The 17,570-nt window shown below is 42.2% G+C and overlaps 1 protein-coding gene across 2 annotated transcripts in view; it reads left to right on the top strand.

Moving 5' to 3' along the window:
* ARHGAP10 (Rho GTPase activating protein 10) overlaps positions 1–17,570 on the top strand; it is a 351,925-nt gene that overhangs the window by 61,654 nt on the left and 272,701 nt on the right. For both annotated transcript variants that reach the window (XM_040418526.1, XM_040418527.1), the window contains exons 2-4: positions 5,832–5,927; positions 6,021–6,082; positions 12,086–12,157. In XM_040418526.1, coding sequence (XP_040274460.1) covers positions 5,832–5,927; positions 6,021–6,082; positions 12,086–12,157 — 230 coding nt within the window. The remainder of the gene's footprint in view (positions 1–5,831; positions 5,928–6,020; positions 6,083–12,085; positions 12,158–17,570) is intronic.

A 17,570-nucleotide genomic window follows, 5' to 3' on the forward strand; every position in this document is an offset into this window, starting at 1 on the left:
GGACCGCAAAACACACCACGGTCGTGTGCATGTAGCCTTATACTTATACTTGCTATTTGTATTCTTGTAGTTTTCTCAAACAATCCTGTATTACCAATAAACAAGTTACACTACAAATAACAGTCCTCTTATTTGGTAGACAGGAATGGTTTAAGCTGAATGTCAGACTGCACACTGTGTGAACGTGTATGAAGACGGAACACCCCGCAGCAGTAATAATGTCCCCCATAGTGACCCCCATCTGTAATGATGTCTCCCATAGTAGCCCCCTTCTATAATCATGTCCTCCATAGTGGCCCCAATCTGTAATAATGTCCACCATAGTGGTTCCCATCTATAATAATGTCCCCCATAGTGGCCACCATCTGTAATAGTGGCCACCCATCCACTTGCACGCACAGAGGCAGTCGCTGCATGAGCGTATGGTGATGACATCATGCTGAGCGCAGGTCCTTCAACAGGTCCTTTTCAATGAAGAGAGGAGCAACAGCAAGTGGATGAGGTGAGGATTTAAAAAAATAACTAAAATGCTTTAACCCCTAAAAGGCCACATTGTGCTAGTGTACCTGTTTTTAATGTCCGTTAGATGGGTGCACACCTGTCTTAGCGGCCATTAAAAACGGTCCCATTGATTTTCAATGGGGTCTGTCTGGCCATGAAAACGGCCAAAAATAGGACATGTTCTATTTATTGACGGCTGCTATTCACTGGTCGTTAAAAAACAGCCATGTGTATAGCCCCATAGACTTTCATTGGTGCTAAAAATGGCCGTGTGATGGCCATTACTTACACGGTTGTCACACAACCATTTTTCACTGTTGTGTGCATGTAGCCGTCTGCTGAATCTGAGGGGAGCCTCTCCCTGCTTCTAATACTGTTACACAGACCTATGTCAGTCACTGGAGAGAAGGAGCATCCGCTCGTGAATATATCGGGTCCTACTAGCCATTTGGACTAATAGTGCTCTAGAAGACTGTGTGGGTAGCTTTCAGTGCTCTTTGCTCTCCTGTTATTGTTATATTACCATTTCTCAGTTGTTCTTGTAAAACCATTTAGTTATTAGTTCTTTCTATTTTTAATACAAGGGTTATTTGCAGAACTTGTCACGTTATAACAGACGCAGGTAAGGCTACTTTCACACTAGCGTTCGGGTGTCCGCTCGTTCGCACCGTTTGAAGGGGCTCACGAGCGGCCCCGAACGCATCCGTCTGGCCCCAATGCATTCTCAGTGGAGGCGGATCCACTGAGAATGCATCCGCCTGCCAGCGTTCAGCCTCCGCTCCGCTCAGTGAGCGGACACCTGAACGCTGCTTGCAGCGTTCGGGTGTCCGCCTGGCCGTGCGGAGGCGAGCGGATCCGTCCAGACTTACAATGGAAGTCAATGGGGACGGATCCGCTTGAAGATGACACTATATGGCTCAATCTTCAAGCGGATCCGTCCCCCATTGACTTTCAATGTAAAGTCTGAACGGATCCGCTCAGACAACTTTCACACTTTTCACAAATTTTCTAAGTTTTAATGCAGACTCATCCGTTCTGAACGGATGCGAACGTCTGCATTATCGGAGCGGATCCGTCTGATGAAACATCAGACGGATCCGCTCCGAACGCTAGTGTGAAAGTAGCCTTAATAACTTATTTTACAGTCATTCCAGCACATGATTTTTGTTTCCTATTTTCCATCTCAAGTTTTTTTTAAATACTCTGAGCAAAAATTGCATGTTAGAAAGTGTAAAGTATGTGAGTGTGATGGATGCAGATGTCTGCAAATTGTACGATCAGCATCACCATACATGTTCCCCTGCAGTATTAGTGGTAAAGAGGTATTCCCATTATATACATTTATAGCATAATTATGTACTGTATATGCTTTAAATATCTGGTGTGCTGGTCTCACATTTGGGTCTAGGGCCTATGTTATGAACACTTGCTCGGCTGTTTCCTTGAAGGGTTTCTCCAGGAATTTATGAAGATGGCTGCCAGCAGCCTGTCATAGAATATAAGCAGGGCTGCTTGCCTCCACTTGCATAGCTCTTTATGGAAGTGACGGGGTGAGGGGACAAGGTCTCATCATTTGTCAGGCTGCTCAGCCACGATGACATATCGTAGGCAGGATCACATCATGACATTTATTGTAGAGCAGTGTAGTGAGGCCCTCTCATCCCCTAGGCAGCTCTGCAAGTAGAGGCAACCAGTCCTGCTCACATTCTAGGACAGGGTGCTGGTGCCCATTTTAAATCATTCCAGGATAATTTGCACATGTTCTGTGTTTTTGACCCACACCTGTTGTTGGCTCACAATAACTGATGGAAATAACTGACCAAGTAACTGAAGTGTGAACTCAGCCTTACTCAAATATGTTTGAGACAGTTCCAAAGAGTATCCTGTGATGACTGAATACTTGGCTTCCTCGCCCTTTAAATGCCCCTATAAATGTTTGGCGGGTTTGAGATCAGGTGACTGTGGAGAAATGTTCTTCACAGTCAGCACTCCTTGCTCTAAGTTGGACTTCAAATATTCTTGGCTAATGAGTGTAGTAATCCTTCCCAAGGTGCAGATGTCTAACTTGAAAACAGACAAAGAAAAGCCACGTGGTTCACTGTTGTTTTCCAAACATATTTTAAATATACTGTATCTAAAACATGTGTTCCCTAAGTAAATAAGACTTTAACCTTTATCTAGCACTAGCAGAAGGACCGTGTGTCGTAAAAAGATATCAACAGTATCCCCCATAACCGTGACCTCTACAGAACATGCCCCTTTAACAATGACCTCCACAGTGGCCTCCCCTTTAACAGTGACCGCCCCTTTAACAGTGACTTCCACACTACCCGCCCCTTTAACAGTGACTTCTACAGTGCCCGCTCCTTTAACAGTAACCTCCGCAGTGCCTGCCCCTTTAACAGTGACCTTCATAGTGGCCGCCCCTTTAACAGTGACCTCTACAGTGCCCACCCCTTCACCAACATTTGTCGCAACAACTTTAATAATTATAGGCTATGGTGTCGCACTACAACATGCGACACGACAGTCGCAAAAAATCCATCTAAGATGGATGCATGTAGCAGCGTAGTTGTGCCCTATGTGTCGTGCGACTTATTGTCCTGTAGCCCTAGCCTAAAGCTGACCTACAGCAGTGAAGAAAAATGGCTGGTTTGTTATGGAAACCTGGAGTAAAACTGTGTGTATGGCAGTTGGGATTTGAAGAGATAGACTTGCAGGCTTGTATTGGCTAATGCAGGTCATTTTTTGGGAATATCTCAGGAACGGTAAGTCCTAGAGAGCTGAGGTCTGAAACCTTCCCGGACACCTGATGTTCCTGTGTGCCAAATTTGGTGAAGATCGGTCCAGTCATTTGGTCGCGCATAAACAACGTCCAGACAGACAGACAGACAAACTCATTTTTATAATATAATAAATTATTCCTTGTTTCTATGAGAAGCGGCTTGGATATAGTCACTTGCCCTTTGAGACTGCAAACACGTGTTCATTGGGTGATCACATCTTTGAAGCACATATACTCATCATTTGCTGCAGCAGATCACACAGTGTAGACAAGGATCCACTGCCATATACAGCTTTCTCTGCTGTGTATAACCTCCCCCTCCCCAGCAATCATCTCCTCTGTATGGGGACAATTGAGAATCTGTTTACCCAGGATGATCTGCTCTCTAGAAATTATGATTTTGGTGCCTGTATTAACAATGCGTTCACCCGAAAAAAACAGCATGATCAGTGTTACCTTTACACAGGGCAATTATTAGAACACTCCTTCCCGATAATTGCCCCAATCATCAGCCGGTGTAAATGAGTCTTTAGTAAGGGTGGGTTCACACAGAGGATTTTGGGTGCGGATATGGTGCTAAAAAACCCGGCTGAATCCGCTTCGAAACCGCCTCTCTTTGTTTTCTATAGGAGGCTGCGCCCCAGTTCATGTTGATGGGAGAGGGGTTGCCACAAGGTTTTCAAGACCGCGCCAAGGATGTACTGGTATATTCTTGGTGAGATTATCATTGGTAGCCTGGTCGCGGTTTAGCTTCATTCAGTGGCTACATGAAAACCCACAGCAGAGACCGCAGCACTGCCCATAGTTTTCTGCCGTGGGATACGTAGGAGGATTTTTTTCCAGACAAAATCCTTCGTGTGAACCTATCCTTAGTGTTCTTCCTTAATACCACACCCAGGAAATGTGCTTTATCCAAGTGAACTTCCAAGAAAAAACTTAGTGCTAAATCTGTGCAACCTTTGGCACTGCAGCTGTTGCTTTCTTCCTCTGCCATTATTCTTTGGCAGCTTCACAGGATCTACAAAATGTGTTGTTTCAGGATTACTTGGGCTTTTGAACCTTTTGTTTTCTGGTGTCTTTTTAAAAGATTTTTTTTCAAAATATTTAGAAAAACAGCTTTATTTAAAGAATGGCGCTCTAGTGTATGCACTTAAATTTAGCCTGATGTAAATTCGGAGGTTGTAAATGTGTTGCGTACTTGAAACATGATCTGGACTGCTTCATAAGCTGTCAGAAGTGGTGTCTGCTATGAGTCGGTTTTGCGTTGCATTTGCACTCACGGAATAGACACAGTAGGGGTTCCAGTTCCCTTGGGCAGTAAATTAAAACAATGCAAGTATTGGGAGTACAATCTCTGCCTGCTCCTGTCTTTGCTTGTTAACCCTTTTTCTTCAATAATGTGAATAATTCTATGAAACAGAAAAAAATCTAATAAATTTTAGTAGCCTCTGTTGCTGAAATAATCCGATGTGAATTTTTCCATGGAATCCGCAGCGGAAATCAGTCACTGATCTTTGGATTTTTGCAGTAGATATGTAGTTTGTCGTGATGTGGGCCCTAGCACAGGTTATCCTCATTCACACACATCACAGTTTTATAAACTGCAGGAGGCAGTTTAAAAACTGTTGAAAACTGCAGGAGGCAGATTCTGCGTAGAAAAATCCATGCAGAAGAGAGGAAGTGTCTATCACCTGCCATATATAAAATGTTTTTTACATAATCTGAGTCATCTATTTTATACTTTTTACAATTCCTTTAAAAAACAAAAGTTTTTAACCACAGCACACATTTGAAAGTGCTATAGATATTCCCTTTGAGTGAGTGGAATCTGACTGAAGTTCAAAGCCTTTCCTATGACGAGTAAGTAGGCAGCAGGTCCATAGACAGGACACCACACTGGCACGTTTTGTCTCCCAGAATATACTCCTTTTCTTAAAGGGGTTTTGTCACTTCAGCAAATAGCATTTATTATGTAGAGAAAGTTATTACAAGGCACTTACTAATGTATTGTGATTGTCCATATTGCTTCCTTTGCTAGCTGGATTCATGTTTCCTTCACATTATACACTGCTTGTTTCCATGATTACGACCACACTGCAGTGGCCATGCTTGGACACTATAGAAAAAAGTACCAGCCTATGTGAGCTCCCACGGTCCCGGCCACCAGAGAGGCCAGCACTTTTTCCTATAGTGTGCAAGCATGGCCACCGCTGCTGGATTACAGGGTGGTCATAACCCCTAGTTATGAACAGTGTATAATTTGATGGAAAAATGAATCAAGCCAGCAAAGGAGACAATATGGACAATCACAAAACATTAGTAAGTGCCTTGTATTAACTTTCTCTACATAATAAATGCCATTTGCTGAAGTGAGACAACCCCTTTAAGGGATGGAGTGTGTGAGTCTATGAATACCTTCTACCAAGTGCTTATACAACCCCTAAAAGTGACATCTTCTCCACTATGAATTGCTTTTTCATTTTTTTCATTTTCAATAGTTGGATCGTCTGCTTCTTCCTGTAACACTATTCCTTTTGGTTTTTAGGTCTTTCCACAGCTCAGAGAAAGTTTGCGCATTCATTAAGAGATTTCAAGTTTGAATTCATTGGCGATGCAGAGACAGATGACGAGAGGTGCATTGGTATGTCGGGCCCGTTTTCTCAGTTGGCATATGTCTTTGAAGTTGCCTTTGACGTCGATCAGATGATTGACTTTACCCAACAATGTTTTCCAGATGCATCGCTACAGGAGTTCTCTAATTTTTTACAAAACCTTGAAGAGCAGAGAGAGATAATGGTGAGTTTCATGTTTCTAAAGAGATGGTGGGAACTTATCATGAGGGGAATATCGGACATCAGTTTTGCTTGAGTCTGTGTTGGTGTACTGTATAGTACATTTATCAAATATGGCCTGTTGTTTGATAAATTTGTCTTATCCTTGAAGGGGTTGTGTCACGATAGGTAGGGATGAGTGCAGCCCTAGACTCCACCCACACCTCTATTCCTACCTATTTGCACGGTCTGTCCTAATGCTTGTGTACAATTGGGCGGCAGTCCCTAGCTTACGTACATGCAGGGGCCTAAGAAAAGGAACACACAGTGTACACAATAGTGAGACAGATCACGCAGAAGCGAGGCTTCCAGCCCGGCACAGATTAGCAATAGAGCAAAGGGCCCAGGTAAAGGATAGGAGGGTACAAAAGCACACAATAAACTATAATGCCAAGTGACTACAAGCCGAGGTCAAAAGCCAGGAGGTCGCGTCAGTACCAGGGGTAACACCAGGTCAGGGTCAAATACAAGCCGAGGTCAGAAGCCTAGAGATCGCGCCAATACAAGGGGTAGAACCAGGTCAGAGTCAAGTGCAAGCCGAAGTAGAAGTCACACAAACAGGAATCACTAGATGAAGTAAGACCAACCACAGGCAACCTGTGGCCAGCAGGTTACCTGTTTAAATAGGTCCACTAGATGGATCGTCGGCCACGCTGAGGAATCGTGCGCTGCCAGGTCCTCCCCGCCCCCTTGTCACCATGGAGACGAAGAGGAAGAGCGCGTCGCTGGCTCCCCACTACAGTACTCCCCCTCCCCCCCCCCTTCCACGAGGGGCCACTAGACCCATATTCACTGGAGACGATTTTCACGGTTGAGTTAAATGGAATCTCCTCACCAGCCTTGTAGCATGCATTTTAACTCGCTGGCACCCAAGACCTTTCTTCGGGACCAAAACCCTTCCAGTGAACTAAATATTGCAAAGAATTATAAACCTTCCTCACATCAAGGATTCTAGAAAGCTCAAATTCTTGTTGATCGGAAACCTCCACTGGCGGCAAAGATTCCTGTGCAGGAGATACAGGAGACACATACTTTTTGAGTAAAGCTTTGTGAAAAACATTATGAATGCAAAAGGAGTCAGGTAATTGTAACCGTAAGACACTGGGTTAATGACGTCAATAATCTCATAAAGACCAATAAATCGAGGTGCAAATTTACCCGAAGGTACTTTCAGACTAAAAATCCTGATAGATAACAACACCTTGACTCCTAACCCAAAATCTACCCCTCGAGAGCGCCTTTTGTCACCGTTAATTTTTTGAACCTCCTGGGCTTTTTTCAGGTTCGACTGAACCTGGGCCCAGACTATGCACAGTTCTTTAACTACTAAATCAGCTTTAGGAATCTGAGAGGAAGACTGCAAAAATGAGCTAAAATGCAGATGAAATCCAAGATTACAAAAGTAAGGAGACATACCAGTAGATGAGTTCACCTGATTATTAATGGCGAATTCAGCCAAGGACAAATATTTAACCCAAAGATGTTGGTTGTCGGAGACGTAACATCTAAAATATTGTTCCATAGACTGATTTAGACGTTCAGTTTGACCGTTGGTTTCCGGGTGAAAGGCCGAAGAAAAAGACAGAGAGATATAAAATTTATGACAAAAGGCCCTCCAAAATTTTGAGACTAATTGAACAGCTCTGTCCGAAACTACATTCTCCGGAATTCCGTGTAGACGTATTACATGTGAACAGCTCTGTCCGAAACTACATTCTCCGGAATTCCGTGTAGACGTATTACATGATCCACAAAATGGGAAGCTAGAGTCTTTGCATTGGGCAACTTTGCCAGTGGGACGAAATGGACCATTTTGCTAAAACGGTCAACGATTACCCACACAACCGACTTGCCCTCCGAGGCCGGTAGGTCGGTAACAAAATCCATGGAATTATGAGACCAAGGTCTAATAGGGATGGGCAGCGGTCGCAACTCACCCATCGGACGGAACCTAGGAGTCTTAGACCTGGCACAAACTTCACAAGAGAATACATACGACTGGACATCTCTAGACAAGGTGGGCCACCAGTAAAACCTGGACACTATTTCCTTGGTGGCATTAATGCCCGGATGCCCACTAAAAACATAATTATGGCACTCACCTAGCAGTCGGAGATGCAAATGACCAGGGACAAAAACTTATCTTTAGGAGATTGTACTGGAGCCAAGTGTTGTCCCGCAGTAATTTCGGTCGTCAAATCGGAGGAGACCGAAGCCTCAATGATGCCTGCCGACAAAATAGGTTCTGGTGGAGTATCAGGAGAATGAAAAGCACAAAAACTTTGGGATAGGGCATCCGCTTTGACATTTTTACTTCCTGGCCTTAAAGTAATGCAAAAGTTTAAAGCGTGTAAAGAATAATGCCCACTTAGCCTGTCTGGAATTCAAACGTTTAGCAGATTCCAAAAACATTAAATTCTTATGCTCAGTAATTACTGTAATACGATGTTGAGCCCCCTCCAAAAAATTACGCCATTCCTCAAAAGCCCATTTAATAGCAAATAACTCTCAATTTCTGTCATAATTTCTCTCAGTAGAAGAGAACGTATGAGAAAAGAGAGCGCAGGGTCTCAGGTTAGTGAGAGCTAGCAATAGTAGAAAAGTTCTTAACAAATTTCCAGTAATAATTTGAAACCCAGGAAGCGTTGTAACGAAAAAAAGAGCCTGCACCTTCCCCGGATCCATCTTAAAGGATTGGGGTGTGAGAATATATACCAAAAATGAAATTTCCTGCACTCCAAAAATACACTTCTCACCCTTTAACAAATAATCGGTTTTCCTGAAGAACCTACCGTACCTGTCTAGTGTGAACCACATGAGAATCCCAGTCAGGCAAATAAATCAGAATATCATCCAAATAAGCAATCACGAATTTTGCAATAAATTGTAAAAAAAATGTAATTGACAAAAATTTTGGAAGCATTACTGAAACCAAATGGCATCACCAAATATTCGTAATGACCCTCAGGGGTATTAAAGGCAGTTTTCCACTCATCCCCCTTATAAATACGAATAAGATTATAGGCCCCCTTGAGATCAGGTTTAGTGAACCAGTGAGCTCCAGGGACTTGGTTAAATAGGTCTGGAATCGACGGCAAAGAGTACTGATTCTTAATAGTAATCTTATTTAACTCTCTATAATCAATACACGGTCTCAATCCACCGTTCTTTTTGGCAACGAAGAAAAACCCTGCCCCCATAGGAGACACTGAGGGTCTAATATGTGCTTTTTGTAGACTCTCCTTCAGGTAGTCCCTCATAGACTCCCGTTCCGGACCGGACACATTATGAATACGACCCCTAGGGTACTTGGATCCCGGAACAAGATTGATGGCACAGTCATATGGTCTATGAAGGGGAAGGAAATCAGCCTTGGACATGGAAAAAACATCAGCAAAGTCACTAATGTATGTGAGAAGAGAGTTCAACTCCGCAGTGACTCCAGCCTGAATCACAGGGAGACAGCATGAATCACATTTCACCCCCCCATTTCTCTAATTCACCTGTGGACCAATTGATGACTGGATTATGAACCTGGAGCCAAGGTAAACCCAGAACTACCTCCACGGGTAAATTCTTTAGAATAAAAAAAAGTAAACTCAGTATGACAAACCCCCACAGTCAAGGTCACCTCCGGAGTACAATATTATACTGTCCCACCCACTAAAGGTGTGGCATCAATAGCAATAATATGAATGGTGTTAGCCAGAGACAACATGGGCACACCAAGGTAAAGAGCAAAATTATGGTCAATAAAATTAGAGGCGGAACCAGAATCAATAAATGCCTTCCCAGAACCCTTACTAGAGCCAAAAGAAGTACCCACAGGTAACAATACCTTCTTTTTAACCACCTTGGGGTGTACCTTATCCTCCTGGGCGTCATGACGTGGAGATCTCCTGGAAGGAGGAATTTTCGGATATTGCCGTAACCAGTGATCCGATTCTTCGCAATAAAAACAGGCACCCTTTTGACGTCTTAGATCCCTCCTGGTCATTCCGAGCTGCATGGGCTCTTCTGGATGATTTTCCAATTGGACTTTCAAGGGTGAGGAGTCAGGTTTCACCACCACTAGTGGAGACAGCTCCCCATTACAGGTTGTCTCGCTTCAGCAAATGGCATCTATATGTAGAGGAAGTTAATACCAGGCACTTACTAATGTATTGTGATTGTCCATATTGCCTCCTTTACTGACTGCATTCATTTTTCTATCACATTATACACGGCTCGTTTCCATGATTATGACCACCCTGCAATCCGTCAGTAGTGGTCGTGCTTGCACACTATAGGAAAAGCATTATCCTATGTGTGCTCCCACGGTACCGGCCACCAAATAGGCCGGCGCTTTTTCCTATAGTGTACAAAATATGACCACCACTGATGGATTGCAGGGTTGTCATAACCATGGAAATGAACAGTGTATAATGTGATGGAAAAATTAATCCAGACAGCAAATGAGGCAATATGGATAATAACAATACATTAGTAAGTGCCTGGTATTAACTTCCTCTACATATAGATGCCATTTGCTGAAGTGAGACAACCCCTTTAAGCCTAACACTTTTATTGAGAAAAGCTTTTCCTCCTTTCCTACTCAACCCCCCTACTGGAGTGGGAGCACGAAAAAAATAATAATATCTCGGTGATAAATCTGATTGAAACTCAGAATAATGAGTGAAACTCATTAACATATACCACCACCCACATTTAAAAACTGGAATCCTTGGTGTGAAAATGCAAAAAGTTGCAAGATTGTACGACTTTTTGTAGCTAGAATTCTGGAGTGAAAGCATGAGAGGTCAAGGCTATGAACTTTATTTTTGGTCAGATATTGAAATTGTTCTTGTGTTTTGATTATTTTTCCTACCAGAACGACATGACTTAATATCTTTTTTCCTGTTTTAGTTAGAATCGAAAGTAAAAATATCTAATCCGACAAGCTAAAAACCCTTTATATTTTCTTTAGAAAGGAGGCTATTGTTTTAGAAGGGAAGGAAATTCTCAGCCACAGGACGTGTAAAATGATGCATTGGTTGTGGTTAAATACCTTGTTATTGAGGATGTCCCATGGTAAGCTGCAGCCACATAATCTAAAACGTTCACGTAGAGCAGACTCTGTGTTACAGAGCTATTAACAAGAACATCCACTTTTATGTTGGTACCCTTGGATTCCAGAACATTAGAAAATGTATTACAAGGCCTCGTTTCACCAGTGATGGTACATGCTATGAATATGTGCCCCAAGCAATGAGTATGGGAGAAATAGCAGATGGAGGAAGCCATCATGTCTCCTACTGCTCATCTCGGAAAGGCCAGTGTCTATAAAGCAGTGAATTGGGCTTGTTCAAATCCAGCATGCCGAGGAGTTGCACCCAGCACTTTGTCTGCTGATTTCACCAAAGTCAATGGGTATGGACCACTATAATAAGGATTGCCCGCTTAACCCATGATTACAAAATCGGACTACACACAGAGCTCAATTTTATTAGCATTATTAGGCCTCATGCACACAACCATATATTTGGTTCACTACTACTGGGCCCACGAAAAATCTGGCATGCATGTGGCCGATATCCGCAAGTTTGTAGTCCACAAAATACATACGGTCATGTACGTGAGGTCTTATTATTATTTTAGGTTCACTCTATAAATAAGTTGTAAAAATGTAACCTAATCTATAAATTGTCAAAATGTCTTAATCTATTAAATTATTGTCAACCTAATAATTTATTGCTACCTACCATACCTAGTATTGTATTGCAGTTATGGCACCAGGGATCCACTAATTTTATTTTTTAATTTTTTTACAGTACTCACTAGTAGGATAAATGTTTTCTTAGAGCCCCACATCCATTGTAATGTTTTGTGTCATTTGACTTTTTGCATACATTTTTTGAAGAGTACTAAGTACTCAGATAACCTATAACCACATAAACTTCTGCCCTGACTGTTTATTGCTCTTCATCAGGCTCTTAGTATAAATGAGACGCTGATCAAACCCTTGGAGCGATTTCGGAAAGAACAGCTCGGAGCGGTTAAGGTAAGTGGGACAAACCTTTTTGTTGTTAGTGTTTTTTATTTATACATTTAGTTGCCCATAGCAACTAATCAGATGCCACCTTTCATTTTCCAAAGTAGCTATCAAAAATGAAAGATGGCATCTGAGTGGTTGCTATGGGCAACTAAGCCAGTTCTACTTTACACCAGTTTGATAAATGACCTCATTAGTATTTAAGGGGAGCTGGCATGTGACTCTGGCTAAGGCTAGGTCTACGCGACAATTTTTATAATGGCAGTCTATGGTGTCGCACTGCAACATGCTGCGACGCGACAGTCGCAGAAAAATCCATCTCGAATGGATTTTCTGCGACTGTTGCATTGCAGTTGCAGCATGTTGTATGTTGCAGTGCAACACCATAGACTGCCGTTATAAAAATTGTCGCGCGACATTGGTGCAACAAAATGTCACGCGACAAATGTCGTCATGTAGACCTAGTCTAAGTGTTCCATTAAAGGCTATGGACACCTTCAAGGTATTTTTATTTTTTTATTTTACTCATTTTGGGCTAGTTATATATTTTTTCCATAGGTCTTTATAAAAAAATGTTCAGCAGTTTTTGATACATGCGGTTAAAAATCACTCTTTGCAAACTAATCTATCACTCCTGAGTTCTCTCAGCTGACGGCTCATGTAGAGGTCTTATCTGTGATCTCCTGATCTCATAAAAACTAATTGAATCCATATTCTTATCAGTTTGATAAGTTTAGCGACAATGAGTTTCGTTTATGACAGGCATGTCCAAACTGCGGCCCTGTAAGCTATCCAGGCATGCTGGGAGTTGTAGTTTTGCAACAGCTGGAGTGCCGCAGTTTAAACGTGCCTGGTTTATGTCGTCAGGAGATCACAGATAAGAGATCTACATGAGCCGTTAGCTGAGGAAACTCCGGAGGGAAAGTCTGCAAAGAGACTGATTTTTAACCGGATGTATCACAAAAACTGCTGAAAATGTTTTAGTAAAGTTTTATCTGTAGCCAAAATGAGTAAAATACAATCACAAAAAAAATTGCCCTGAAGGTATCTATAGCCTTTAAGATCTTGGGCTACTTTCACACTCGCGTTTTGGGCTGATCCGTCATGGATCTGCAAAAACAGATCCGTTACAATAATACAACCGCATGCATCCGTTATGAACGGGTCCGTTTGTATTATCTGTAACATAGCCAAGACGGGTGAGTCATGAACACCATTGAAAGTTAATGGGAGACGGATCTGTTTTCTATTGTGCCATATTGTGTCAGAGACGTTTTCTCTGACACAATATGGCTCAGTTTGGCTCAGTTTCGTCAGGCGGACAGCAAAACCCTACAGGCAGCGTTTTGGTGTCCGCCTCCAGAGCGGAATGGTGACTGATCGGAGGCAAACTGATGCATTCTGATCGGATTCTTTTCCATTCAGAATTCATTAGGGCAAAACTGATCTGTTTTGGACCGCTGGTGAGAGCGCTGAACGGATCTCAGAAACGGAAAGCCAAAACGCCAGTGTGAAAGTAGGGTTTACATGGTACCTACCAAAATGTATAGATTTTAACCCCACATTGCTGACAGTTGCCTTTGTGGCTGCCAAGCAGCAGGTACAACTCCTTATTGCTTTATGGTCAAACATTTTCTGAATTGCTAATAAACTCTTTAACTGACCTCTACATAAATGCTCCGCTATTTTTTCTTCTGAGGGTTAAACCTCCTCCCAAACCCCCTATTCCTCTTTAAATTTCTACAACGTCTTTTGATGGTAGCTAAAATCCACCAAAAATGGAGATCGACCACTCTGTTACAGCAGTACTAGATCGAATGACTAAAATCATGACCTGCAAGGCAGCAATGTGTTCTTCTACCTTTCCCTTGTTTCTTATGATATTCATGACTGCGTTGCTCCACTGCATTCGATTTATTATGGCCCGTTGCGCTAATTTATGTGTAACCTAATAATAAATGATTTTTAAAACTAAGCTGTATATCTAACTAAGGCTCTCATCACGTCTTGGTTTTGTTTTGTTTTAGATTCTCTATTTATGTCTCCATGACAATAAAACAGTCATCATAATATTGCACATATATATATTGAGAGTGTTTTTTTTTTTTTGTACAATTCCTTTGTTTGTAACAAATAAAGAACATTCAATAACAGGTATTATTCAATGTCACAAGACCTTCTACATACTACCTTCTAGGGTTCGTGTGTAATCCATGGTATCATCTAGCGAGGGCATTTAACCTTACTCAAAACAGGCTGGTAACAACCTACTTAATATAAACTAACTTGTGCTCAATAAGCAGCCCTTTGCGTTTAAGCAATTTATAGGGCTTACACATAAGTAATGAAATGTATAAGTGAGAACAATGAATGAAGAGTATCAGAACCATAATATTGAAACATTTGATGTTGGAACGCGCGGGGGGATCTCTCCAGGGGAGAGGAGACGCAAGACGTCTAGGTCACTCAAGTAGAAGTTGACATGTCTCTGGTTTGCTAGCAAAGCTCCACCAGGGTTCCCATATTTTGTCATAGCCTTATGGGTGAAAATGCTCATCTCCTCCAGCCTGCCCACTTGGGTTGGTTAGTTTAGCCAGTGAGATAGGGGTGGGATCACCTTTTTTCCCCCATTAAAGAGGGATCATGCTTTTCACTGTTAACACCATATATTTCCATAGAGTAGTGTTAAATTTGGTTTGAGAATCAGGGATGATGTTTAAAAATAAGAAGGGCGGAATAATCTTAGGGATCCTACACATACTTTCTGTAATATTTTTTCCACATCAGTCCAGAAGGGGACAATCAGCGGGCATGTCCACCATATGTGAACATACGAGCCTGTGTCAGAATTGTATCTTCAGCAAGAGGAGGGTATACGGTCAGTGGGTTCATAGCATGTAGTACCACTGGTGTTTTGTACCACCTACTGTTTTATAAGATGTCTCTTGCTTTGTAATACATCTGGATGGGCCACATGCATTTTTGTATACCGCCACAATGTCTCCCGATTTCAAGTTTAATTCTTTCTCCCACGCTTCTATGTATGAGGGGGCGGGGTGATCATCTGGACACACCAACACTTTATATACAGAGGAGATCAGTTTCGGGGGTGGGGGATCTCTGTGCTGCCAGCTTTTCAAACCATAGGTAATCTCTGCTTAACATCACGTCTTGGTTTTGGCTGTCAAAAGTATATGGTATAAGGTATTTCCCAACGTGTACCTCCCACATGTGCATAAACTCCCATGCAATAGTATATGCCAAAATGGCTCTCCTATGCAGATGGATCCAGCAAATAACATGTTTGTAGGGCATACATACCACTGTATATGTGTGTTTGAGACTGACACAAGTTTTGGTTTTCACAAAGTTTGCAGCTTGTGTTTTTTTAAAATCTTTTTGTTAGAGGTTTCCATGGTATAATGAAACACATGGTTTTTATCTTTTATTGACAAATCCATCAAGTTTATTCAAAGACTCAATATTTCCAGTGTTCTTTTTCAAGACTTCTGCAGTTTACCCTGGCATTCTGGATATCAGCTTCTGGGCCTAATCCTGACTGATGGCAACCCATTTTTACCTTATCAGTGCTTCGAGTTTAGCACAATTTCAGTTTTTTTTGTCTGTCCATTTGCTTTTTGAGGATTGACCACAGGTTATCAATGGAGTTGAGATCTAGGGAGTTTCCTGGCCATGGACCCAAAATTTCAATGTGTTGTTCACCGAGCCACATAGTTATCACTTTTGCCTTATGACATGTTGCTCCATCATGCTGGAAAAGGCATTATTCATTTTACCAAATAGCTTCTGGATCACTGGGAGAAGTTGCTCTTGGATGATGTTTTGAAACCATTCCTTCATTCATGGCAATGCCATTAGGCAGAATTGTGAGCGAGCCCACTCCCTTGGATGAGAAGCACACATGAATGGTCTCAGGATGCTGTAGAGTTGGCATGCACAGTGAGGTGAAGGCTTTTGGAGGATGACCTGGTGTCAAGCAGAGCAGCAAAAAAGCCTCTTCTCCAAGAAAAACCTTAAGGACAAACTGACATTCTGGAGGAAGTACAAGGATTGTCCTGCAGAAGACTGGGGTAAAGTTATTTTCTGTGATGAAGCCCCTGTTTGGGACATTTGGAAAAATGACCGGAGAAGAAAAAGTGCTGCCATAGGTCCAGTGTCTTGTGTACCATAGAAGCATCTGACAAAAAGATCTAAAAACACTGAAGCGGCAAACTTTGTGTCAGTCTCAGAACTTTTGGCCGCTAGATAGAGGTCTAGATATACTATACAGTGGCATGCTTGGTAGAAGATGGGGGATATTCCTAATGTATACCTCTGAAGCCTAACACTAATTCTTTAGCTGATGGCTGCGTATCTCAAGTCTGAGATGTTGCATTAGCATAGATAGTATGTACAGTCTACACCCGGTGCTACAGTACAGAATTAGTATATATTCTGCAAAGTGTATTCAGATTGATCTTGTGCCTGTAATACTGTATAAAAGTATTTGTAATATAATAGTAAAGAAAAATACAGCTTTTCTCCAACAATATGTTCTTAAGCTGTAACCCAGATGTGAATACCTGCAGTGTGCCCTTGGTAAGCTGCTGGTCTTTATCCAATATCAGCAGTCAGTCCTGTTTTACTCTTTTAGTTTTTACCCTTTTCCAGCATTACATTAATTTTTCTTGTCTATGCTTGTTTCATATGTATCCAGGGAAACAAATGATTGCTTGTTATATAACTGCTTGGCCTCTAAACTATGTAATATAAGTGAAGCCCTCAAAACATTACAAAGTTGTGTATTTTTTATTTGAAGATGAATATTTTCTTAGCATTATGCTTGGACCGGGGCACTGCCTGTGTCCTCATCCAAATAAGGAATTCTACATCAACTTGTATTTCAAGAGTCTTGGAGAAGGTCAGCTATTGTTTGGCAGCACTGTCACAACTGCAAGATTTGGAGTGACTGGAATATTCGTTGAAGAAATAACCTGCATTTCTTCAGCCAAATAAAGCACAAGGGCAATGAAGGGGCCCCAGCGCTGATTCATCAAAATGGCATCACTTTGAGATGGGAATGCACCTTTAAAGGGATTGCCTGGCCTAGAAGCAGACAACCCCTGGGCTCCTAACCTGTGCTCGTGAACACAAGAAAACCTACTCACCTGTCTGTGGCTCCACCTCTGCTCTGTTACTGGACTCTTCCGGTCCCCACAGGACCATTAAGTGGCTTGGTCCTGTGACTGCTGCAGCCAGTCACAGGCTTCAGTGCTCCCAGAGAGTTAAACACTACATCACAGCAGAGATGTACTGTTAAAGCTTCTGTGACCGGTGGGGTCTGTGATTGGCCACAGTGGTCATGGGATGAAGCCGTTCCTGGCCCTATAGGGACTGAAAGCATGTGGGAATAGAGCAGCAG

Source organism: Bufo bufo, chromosome 2, assembly GCF_905171765.1.
Source record: "Bufo bufo chromosome 2, aBufBuf1.1, whole genome shotgun sequence".
Classification (NCBI taxonomy): Eukaryota; Metazoa; Chordata; class Amphibia; order Anura; family Bufonidae; genus Bufo; species Bufo bufo.